We start from the raw sequence: 10,042 nt of genomic DNA, 5'->3' as shown, positions 1-10,042 counted from the left end.
CTGTACCACACCTGTTTACACTGAACACCTGTTTACACTGAACACCTGTACCACACCTGTTTACACTGAACACCTGTACCACACCTGTTTACACTGAACACCTGTACCACACCTGTTTACACTGAACACCTGTACCGCACCTGTTTACACTGAACACCTGTACCGCACCTGTTTACACTGAACACCTGTACCACACCTGTTTACACTGGTGTGTGTGTGTGTGTGTAGGATGCTCATGATGGAGAAGTGAATGCTGTCAGGTTTAGCCCTGGCTCCCGTCTCCTAGCAACAGGAGGGATGGACCGCAGAGTGAAGCTGTGGGAGGTCGTGGCAGGTGAGTTTACCTGTCTGTTGACTTGTTGGTGGAACACACAAACGACAAGCAGACAGCAAACGTGTGTGTGTGTGTGTGTGTGTGTGTGTGTGTGTGTGTGTGTGTGTGTGTGTGTGTGTGTGTGTGTGTGTGTGTGTGTGTGTGTGTGTGTGTGTGTGTGTGTGTGTGTGTGTAGGTCGCTGTGAGCCTAAAGGTGCTCTGACGGGCAGTAACGCCGGGATCACCAGCATCGAGTTCGACAGCGCTGTGAGTCTTTTCTTTCACACACCTGAGGATGTGTGTACACTGTGTGTGTGTGTGTGTGTGTGTACACTGTGTGTGTGTGTGTGTGTGTACTGTGTGTGTGTCTGACGGTTGTGGTTGTCCTCAGGGTTCGTACCTGCTGGCGGCCTCGAATGACTTTGCCAGTCGGATCTGGACCGTGGATGACTACAGACTGAGGGTGAGTCCACCACAGAGACCTCACCTGGGTCAATCTGAGTCCAGCTTTTAGACCAACCTAGCTCAGTTTCAAAGATGGTGTCAGAATCCTGAACCAGTCTGATGGTCCTCCGGTCTGTGATGTCATGTAAAAGGTCTGAAACTCAGAGACCCCCCCCCCTGTCGGCCATCTTGGCTCCTAGCAGTGTCTGCTACCAGCTCCCATCATGCTCTAGAGGTGCATTGGTGGTCCCAGCAGCTGCTGACAAACAGGAAGTGACATCACAGTTTGAGTCTGCACAAAGAACCTGCAGACTTATTGATGATGTCATCCAACATAACCAATCAGCTCGGAGCTGAAGGGGCGGAGCCTGAGTGCTGATCTCACTTTTCTGCTGAGACCAATTCTACACACTCACACACACACACACACACACACACACACACACACACACACACACTCACACTCAGACTCAGACACAGACTCAGACTCAGACTCAGACTCACACACTCACACTCAGACTCAGACTCAGACTCAGACTCAGACTCACACACTCACACTCGCACTCAGACACACACACTCACACAGACACACTCACAGAGACACACACACACAGAGACACACACACACACTCACACTCACACTCACACTCAGACACACACACGCAGATTTCACCCTAACCTCCTGCATCACTTAAGTGTGTGTGTGTGTGTGTGTGTGTGTGTGTGTGTGTGTCTTCCAGCACACTCTGACCGGTCACAGTGGGAAGGTGTTGGCAGCTCGTTTCCTATTGGACAACGCTCGGATCGTCTCTGGAAGCTACGACCGAACGCTCAAACTCTGGGACCTCCGCAGTAAAGTCTGTACGTGAACGGAAAGTTTGTTTCCATAGCAACAGGTCAGAGATGTACAGGTGGACTGTCTGGCCTGATGGCGGGCCGGTCTTTGGTAGGACGGTTGCACGCCAGATGGCGATCGCTACGCCAGCTCCCGGCGTGTTTGTTTTTATTCCCTTTGTTACCGCTGTGACACAGGAAGACAATTCTTTCAACCAATCACTGGACTGCAGTCAGACAGTTGTCTCTCTCACCTGTCTCTCACCTGTCTCTGTCTCACCTGTCTCTCTCACCTGTCTGTCTGTCTCACCTGTCTCTCTCACCTGTCTCTCTCACCTGTCTGTCTCTCACCTGTCTCTGTCTCACCTGTCTGTCTCACCTGTCTGTCTCTGACCTGTCTGTCTCACCTGTCTGTCTCACCTGTCTGTCTCTGACCTGTCTGTCTCACCTGTCTGTCTCACCTGTCTATCTCACCTGTCTGTCTCTCACCTGTCTCTGTCTCACCTGTCTGTCTCACCTGTCTGTCTGTCTCACCTGTCTGTCTCTGACCTGTCTGTCTCACCTGTCTGTCTCACCTGTCTATCTCACCTGTCTGTCTCTCACCTGTCTCTGTCTCACCTGTCTCTGTCTCACCTGTCTGTCTCACCTGTCTGTCTGTCTCTGACCTGTCTGTCTCTCACCTGTCTGTCTCACCTGTCTGTCTGTCTCTGACCTGTCTGTCTCTGACCTGTCTGTCTCACCTGTCTGTCTCACCTGTCTGTCTCTGTCTCACCTGTCTGTCTCACCTGTCTCTGTCTCACCTGTCTGTCTCTCACCTGTCTGTCTGTCTCTGACCTGTCTGTCTCACCTGTCTGTCTCACCTGTGCAGGTATGAAGACGGTGTTTGCGGGCTCCAGCTGTAATGACATCGTGTGTACGGAGCAGTGTGTGATGAGCGCCCACTTTGATAAGAAGGTTCGATTCTGGGACATCAGGTTAGTGTGACAGCGTAACAGGTCCTGGAATTTCAAAATAAAACTCCAATAAGATCATAAATAATGTATCAACTTCAACTTTATTTTTCCTCGGGGACATTATAATTTATGTAGGACAATAGAAACAACAAACCCAGTTCACAGGACATAAACACAGGTGTTCATCAGGTCACCACAGGAAACTAATAAACGTTCCACAGGTCGGAGAGTATCGTCCGGGAGCTCGAGCTGCAGGGCAGAGTCACATCTTTGGATCTAAACCACGACCGGAGCGAGCTGCTTACCTGCTCCAGAGATGACCTGCTGAAGATCGTAGACCTGCGCACCAATGCAGTCAGACAGACGTTCAGGTGAATACAGATACCTGGTCCAGGTGTTGGTCCTTCGGTCCTAATACTGAAAAGAAACATGACAGTGGTGACCACGTTGATAATGTTGACTTAGAAAATGAGCTACAGAGAACCAGACTTCACCAGGCTGTAAACATGTTCATTTTAACATAGAGCTCTATGGAGACTGACTCACTGCAGGAGACAGACTCTAGTGGACACTGGAGGAACTGCAGCTGTAAAGTTGGACATTTTAACATAGAGCTCTATGGAGACCGACTCACTGCAGGAGACAGACTCTAGTGGACACTGGAGGAACTGCAGCTGTAAAGTTGGACATTTTAACATAGAGCTCTATGGAGACTGACTCACTGCAGGAGACAGACTCTAGTGGACACTGGAGGAACTGCAGCTGTAAAGTTGGACATTTTAACATAGAGCTCTATGGAGACTGACTCACTGCAGGAGACAGACTCTAGTGGACACTGGAGGAACTGCAGCTGTAAAGTTGGACATTTTAACATAGAGCTCTATGGAGACTGACTCACTGCAGGAGACAGACTCTAGTGGACACTGGAAGAACTGCAGCTGTAAAGTTGGACATTTTAACATAGAGCTCTATGGAGACTGACTCACTGCAGGAGACAGACTCTAGTGGACACTGGAGGAACTGCAGCTGTAAAGTTGGACATTTTAACATAGAGCTCTATGGAGACTGACTCACTGCAGGAGACAGACTCTAGTGGACACTGGAGGAACTGCAGCTGTAAAGTTGGACATTTTAACATAGAGCTCTATGGAGACTGACTCACTGCAGGAGACAGACTCTAGTGGACACTGGAGGAACTGCAGCTATAAAGTTGGACATTTTAACATAGAGCTCTATGGAGACTGACTCACTGCAGGAGACAGACTCTAGTGGACACTGGAGGAACTGCAGCTGTAAAGTTGGACATTTTAACATAGAGCTCTATGGAGACTGACTCACTGCAGGAGACAGACTCTAGTGGACACTGGAGGAACTGCAGCTGTAAAGTTGGACATTTTAACATAGAGCTCTATGGAGACTGACTCACTGCAGGAGACAGACTCTAGTGGACACTGGAGGAACTGCAGCTGTAAAGTTGGACATTTTAACATAGAGCTCTATGGAGACTGACTCACTGCAGGAGACAGACTCTAGTGGACACTGGAGGAACTGCAGCTGTAAAGTTGGACATTTTAACATAGAGCTCTATGGAGACTGACTCACTGCAGGAGACAGACTCTAGTGGACACTGGAGGAACTGCAGCTGTAAAGTTGGACATTTTAACATAGAGCTCTATGGAGACTGACTCACTGCAGGAGACAGACTCTAGTGGACACTGGAGGAACTGCAGCTGTAAAGTTGGACATTTTAACATAGAGCTCTATGGAGACTGACTCACTGCAGGAGACAGACTCTAGTGGACACTGGAGGAACTGCAGCTGTAAAGTTGGACATTTTAACATAGAGCTCTATGGAGACTGACTCACTGCAGGAGACAGATTCTGGTGGACACTGGAGGATAAACTTATTTTGTTGTGGCTTTTTTTTTAACAGTGGGGGTTGTTGCTCGGTCTAATCTAACTGTGTGTGTGTGTGTGTGTGTGTGTGTGTGTGTGTGTGTGTGTGTGTGTGTGTGTGTAGCGCTCAGGGTTTCAAGTGTGGAGCAGACTGGACTCGAGTGACCTACAGGTGAGTCCCTCAGTCTCTTTGTCATGTGACATCATGTGTCGAGCATGGATTGATTATTGCTATTAATCAATGCTGTAGTCCTGATGGGGCCTACGTGGTCGGCGGATCAGCTGATGGCGCTCTGTATGTCTGGAATGTTCTGACGGGGAAAGTGGAGCGGACTCTGGACAGAAACCATAAGTAAGACATTTGTGACATCACTAATTAATTGATTAATTCTGAGTCGAGGTTATGATGACGATGATGATGTCACTGTGTCTGCAGCTCTGCCATCAACGCGGTGTCCTGGTCTCCGTCCGGGGCGTTCGTGGTCAGTGTGGAAAAAGGCAGCAAGGCCATCCTGTGGTCTGATATGTGATTGGTTGAAGGAGCTGAGGGGCGGAGTCACAGCTGGACGTCTGTGTGGGTGACATTAATAAGTTGATCAGCTGATCGAGGGATCAGACTAACTTTATCTTCGTCACGTTTGGAGGAGGACTTTTCTCCATCATGGGACCGGCGCATCTATCTCAGCGGCCATCTTGGATTAGGAAGCATCTTAAAGAAGGAGACGTGGGAGGAGCCAAACGTGACAAACATTTTATAAATATGATCTCATGATTGTTTATGTGACAGATGATAAACAGAGCGGTTACCATGTCAACCGATGGACAGAAGCTTCAGCTTGGACAAATGCTCTGAAGGACCGCCTCCTCACCTTGTTGGGGGGGGCGGGGCCAGATAAGGAGGAGATGTCTTTGTGTGTTTGTGAGCTGATACAAATAAAACACATCTGTGCTTTTCATGCTTTATATTTCTTCAAACTGAGGTCCGCTCCGTTTCTGATGCTTCTGTGCTCAGAGAAGCGGTCCGGTCCAGTTCGGTCATTTTGTGGCGTTTCTATCGACAAAAGGCGGGAAAGATCCCTGAATAACCAATCCGTACCGTCCCACTATTTGGGACTCTTCCGTTGGGGTCCAACGAAGATCGATCCGACCCTGAAAGGTGGAGCTAAACACTGTCTGCTGATTGGTTGAAAGAATAGTCACTTCCTGTGTGACGGTGATAAACTAAACCTCGCCGCACACGACCTCTGAAACACAGCTGGAGCAGTTTTTATAATAAAGAGTCACATGACAGGAACTGCTGGATGTCTTCTTCGTTGGTTTTGTTTGTTGCGTTTTTCTCCTGTTAAATTTATTAGTCGTTAGCTGCTATCATGTGACGCTAGCTGAAGTGGCTATCAGCATCCAGCTTACACACCGCTTACCAAATGTGGCACAGGTGGCTGTGGGAACAGGATCAGGGTCAGGATCAGGACCAGGTCCCAGTCTGATGACCTGTTAGCTAGGATCAACTATCAGAAGCAGCCTTGAAGTGTTTTTAGTTGAATAGAGTCTTCATGGTCACAGGTTCAGGGATCACAGGAACATCATCGTTAAAGTTAGCCGTTAGCTCCAGGTAAAAATGATCAGTGACTTTTAGCTAACGTCAACAGATCTTTAATCACAGCCCAGCAGGACTGGGTGGATCTTTCTACAGCACAAGCTAACGTCTGAGATCAGTGACCTGCTGAGGATCATAACCTCTGTATTTACACCACGAAGAAAGAAAAGACTGATTCTCCCAAATAAAACGTTTATTTAGAGGAAACTTCAAACAAGCATTATGGTCGATGTTACTGGTGGAACCACAGGAGCAGGTTTGATGGGTTCTTTATTGGAGGCCTCTCTGTACATGTGGATGTGTTTTAGTGATACGAGTGGAAGCAGCTGAATGTTTGGCAGCACTCTGAGTCCAAGACAACCGAGTATATCGGATCAAGTCCTGTGTGGTTGGTTGGTAATAAGGTGACTCTGACTCCTCCCACAGCTGCACGTTCACTAAGGCCTTTTGGACCCTCCTTCAGCCCTGGACCTGGTCATGCTGTCCCAGCTGTAGTCCCTCTCAGGAGAGCTCTCAAAGGGGATGGGGCCCCTCAGTGAGGCAAGGTCACATGACTCTGGATAGAGGAGGAATCCAGAGAAGGTGCTGCTAGACTCAGCGCCCACGTACATCCCGTTAGTAACGGAGTCCTTCACCTGGACCCAGACTTTGTCCCCTCTGTCCAGGTGCAGGACAACGGAGTGTGACGTGGTCCCAAGGACTTTGGGGTCAGTCGTTATTACAACTGGTCTGAAGTTGTGAAACAGACCCACTTTAAGTACTCGCTCATGCACTGTTAAGTGAAAGCTGAACACGTAGGTTCCATTAATGGGGGCGCTGTAGAGTCCGGACACTGGGTCATACCACCCTTGTAGGTTGTAGAGGACTTGTGAAAACACCACAGGGGCATTGGGTGGGGGGTAGCTGGTCTTGAGTCCTGCTGAGAATGCTGACTGTATTGGGGACATGCAAGGACCAGGAGGACCCATCATCCCCATAGGCCCCATGTCCCCCTGTAGACCTTGTGGACCCTGAGGACCTGAGGACCCCATTTGACCCTGGTTCCCCCTGTCCCCCTTGGGCCCTGGAGCACCATCTCCGCCATTGGTACAATTGCAGTCCCCAGGGGATCCTGGCTCTCCTTTTCCGCCCACGGATCCAGGGACTCCTGGGACCCCGACCTCACCCATGTCCCCCTTTTGACCCTCAGACCCAGTCAGTCCAGGCCTGCCAGGTAGACCTCTGGGTCCCGAAGGGCCAGGTAAACCAGGTGGTCCTGGGGGGACCTGGCTGGAGTCACAGGACTCTGGACAGACCCCATCATCTCCTTTTGGACCCTGCTCCCCCATGCGGCCCTCCAGACCTGGTTCACCTTTATCACCTGCAGGATCACAGAGACATCAGGTCAGAGTCTGAAATAGAGGATTCTCATTGGTCAACAGAACTACCAATCATGGCAATCAATAAGGCGCTCAGGAAGTAGCAAAATATTATGAAGCACTTTCTAAAGGATTTATTAATGCTGACAAGACTTCCAGGTCCCATCTGGTAACATGGAGGAGGTAGCAGCAGGGGCAGCTCTAAAGGTTTTGGCTTTGCTGAAAACATAATATTTCTACCTTCTACAATGTGGACCACGACAGTCCCTGAGGACTTGGTCCAGTCTGGTCTGAGAACCACGAGAAATACATTTGAATAAACGTACAAAACATAACCTATGATACAAATCTGTACTTAAAATTCATAAAACAATAAAAATGTGATGAGTGTACTGACCTTTGAACCCTCTGCCTCCTTTGGCTCCGGTGAATCCCTGCGTTCCTTGATCGCCCTTCTCGCCCTCCTCTCCTTTCTGTCCTGCAGGTCAAACATAAAAACACATTCATCCTCGGTTCATAAACAGGAAGTAGCAGCAAAGGGTCATTGGTAATGTCGTACCTTTGATCCCTGGTCTGCCTATGAAACCTGGATGACCTCTGAACCCCGTCATCCCTCTTCTCCCAGGACTACCTGGACTTCCTGAGAGGAACACAGAGCATGGTTACTGAACGCTTCACGACATAGCCTGAGGAGTATTTGAACTGTTTCTGACCGAGAGGTGCTTAGAGCACCCCCTCTTGCTCCTCTTACCTGGCAAACCACGCTCTCCGTGTTCTCCTTTAGGCCCCGACTGGCTCCTGCACTGCGTGCACTGACAGTACCAGGGAAGCTGGTCTGGGGGGACTGGGACCTGTAGTAAGACCTGACAGTACTCTTCCAGGTTCAGGTCCCCAGGAGCCGTCATGTTCTCTCCTTCAGGGAAAAACATGCGCCCGGGACCATCCCTGGGCAGGCCAGGAGGTGTGGGTGGAGCCTGAAGGGGGGGTTCTGGCATAGCCATGACCATGGGGAAGAGCCCAATCAACAGGATGTAAAAGATGGACATGTCTGCAGAGAGAGAACGCCACACACACTCAATCATTATTGATTATGTCTTCCTTCCCAACAATCACATGGTCACTCCCGACTCGAGGCTCCTCAGAACCAATTATTATTATCAGCCAGATTATTCTTGTAGTTTGAGTCCTATAAAGATCCAATCTGAATGTCCGAGAGCTTTAAAGGGCACGCCCCAACATGTTTCATGTTTAGGATTTGAAATGTTGTCTGGAGGAAGAGCTGTGACGATGAAGTGTAGCAGAGGGCGACATTTCTTTTGATCACATTGTTTGAGCTTGTTCCTCTCTGCTCTGAACTTCTGAAGAGGAACGCCGGGCACAAATTTCATGAACACATGATGAATATCATTATTTTATGATCTCTCTTTCTGTGGTATAAAAAATATCTGATATGATCACTCACCGAATCAGACGACTTCTTCGTGTCACCTGCAGACTGGTCTCACCTGCAGACTGACACCTGTTTATAAAACACCCTGACCCCGCCCACCTGCTGCCCCGCCCACATACACTCAAACAGGTGTGAATATTTGTTTGAAAGTAGGCCTGTGTTCTGTTTTCTCTTTAATGCATGGAGTGACCTGATTACACACACAGGTGTCACATCACACTGTACACACACACACACACACACACACACAGTCTTATTGGTGACAGGTGTTTTGAGTGATGACAGGTAGAGAGTCATCTGGTGTTCTGATTAATGAGATTAATGTGATTAATAACAGTCAGGTGATGTGATTAATAACAGTCAGGTGATGTGATTAATAACAGTCAGGTGATGTGATTAATAACAGTCAGGTGATGTGATTAATAACAGTAGTGATGTGATTAATAACAGTCAGGTGATGTGATTAATAACAGTCAGGTGATGTGATTAATAACAGTAGTGATGTGATTAATAACAGTAGTGATGTGATTAATAACAGTAGTGATGTGATTAATAACAGTAGTGATGTGATTAATAACAGTCAGGTGATGTGATTAATAACAGTCAGGTGATGTGATTAATAACAGTAGTGATGTGATTAATAACAGTAGTGATGTGATTAATAACAGTCAGGTGATGTGATTAATAACAGTCAGGTGATGTGATTAATAACAGTCAGGTGATGTGATTAATAACAGTAGTGATGTGATTAATAACAGTAGTGATGTGATTAATAACAGTCAGGTGATGTGATTAATAACAGTAGTGATGTGATTAATAACAGTAGTGATGTGATTAATAACAGTAGTGATGTGATTAATAACAGTAGTGATGTGATTAATAACAGTCAGGTGATGTGATTAATAACAGTAGTGATGTGATTAATGACAGTCAGGTGATGTGATTAATAACAGTCAGGTGATGTGATTAATAACAGTAGTGATGTGATTAATAACAGTAGTGATGTGATTAATAACAGTCAGGTGATGTGATTAATAACAGTAGTGATGTGATTAATAACAGTAGTGATGTGATTAATAACAGTAGTGATGTGATTAATAACAGTAGTGATGTGATTAATAACAGTCAGGTGATGTGATTAATAACAGTAGTGATGTGATTAATAACAGTAGTGATGTGATTAATAACAGTCAGGTG

The 10,042-nt window shown here is 47.6% G+C and overlaps 2 protein-coding genes across 2 annotated transcripts in view; one reads left to right on the top strand and one right to left on the bottom strand.

Annotated features, from left to right (window-relative positions):
• Positions 1-5,394, top strand: part of atg16l1 (ATG16 autophagy related 16-like 1) — a 9,671-nt gene extending 4,277 nt beyond the window's left edge. The window contains exons 7-15 of the mRNA XM_079373274.1: positions 229-334; positions 510-580; positions 705-776; positions 1,498-1,618; positions 2,460-2,565; positions 2,766-2,915; positions 4,565-4,612; positions 4,691-4,792; positions 4,877-5,394. Coding sequence (XP_079229400.1) covers positions 229-334; positions 510-580; positions 705-776; positions 1,498-1,618; positions 2,460-2,565; positions 2,766-2,915; positions 4,565-4,612; positions 4,691-4,792; positions 4,877-4,970 — 870 coding nt within the window. The 3' untranslated portion in view covers positions 4,971-5,394. The remainder of the gene's footprint in view (positions 1-228; positions 335-509; positions 581-704; positions 777-1,497; positions 1,619-2,459; positions 2,566-2,765; positions 2,916-4,564; positions 4,613-4,690; positions 4,793-4,876) is intronic.
• Positions 5,395-6,433: 1,039 nt separating this feature from the next.
• Positions 6,434-8,457, bottom strand: LOC306819472 (uncharacterized protein). The gene is made up of 4 exons (XM_079373276.1): positions 8,147-8,457; positions 7,955-8,035; positions 7,793-7,873; positions 6,434-7,397 (listed from the first exon to the last, which is right to left on the bottom strand). The coding sequence occupies exons 1-4, from the start codon at positions 8,439-8,441 to the stop codon at positions 6,475-6,477; spliced, it is 1,380 nt and encodes a 459-aa protein (XP_079229402.1). The 5' UTR covers positions 8,442-8,457; the 3' UTR covers positions 6,434-6,474.
• Between the last annotated feature and the right edge of the window lie 1,585 nt (positions 8,458-10,042).

The sequence above is a fragment of the Symphodus melops genome (genome assembly GCF_947650265.1).
Source record: "Symphodus melops genome assembly, contig: scaffold_316, whole genome shotgun sequence".
Lineage (NCBI taxonomy): Eukaryota > Metazoa > Chordata > Actinopteri > Labriformes > Labridae > Symphodus > Symphodus melops.
The sequence above is the reverse complement of the archived record's forward strand: the minus strand, read 5'-3'. Positions and strand labels throughout refer to the sequence as shown.

Bases quoted from the DNA above. Each gene is read 5' to 3' on its own strand.
- LOC306819472 (XM_079373276.1), bottom strand. From the start codon at position 8,441: ATGTCCATCTTTTACATCCTGTTGATTGGGCTCTTCCCCATGGTCATG. The intron at 7,874-7,954 runs GTACGACATTAC...TTTGACCTGCAG, and splicing joins AGGCAGACCAGGGATCAAAG to GACAGAAAGGAGAGGAGGGC. The intron at 7,398-7,792 runs GTCAGTACACTC...GTGATCCTGCAG, and splicing joins AGGAGGCAGAGGGTTCAAAG to GTGATAAAGGTGAACCAGGT.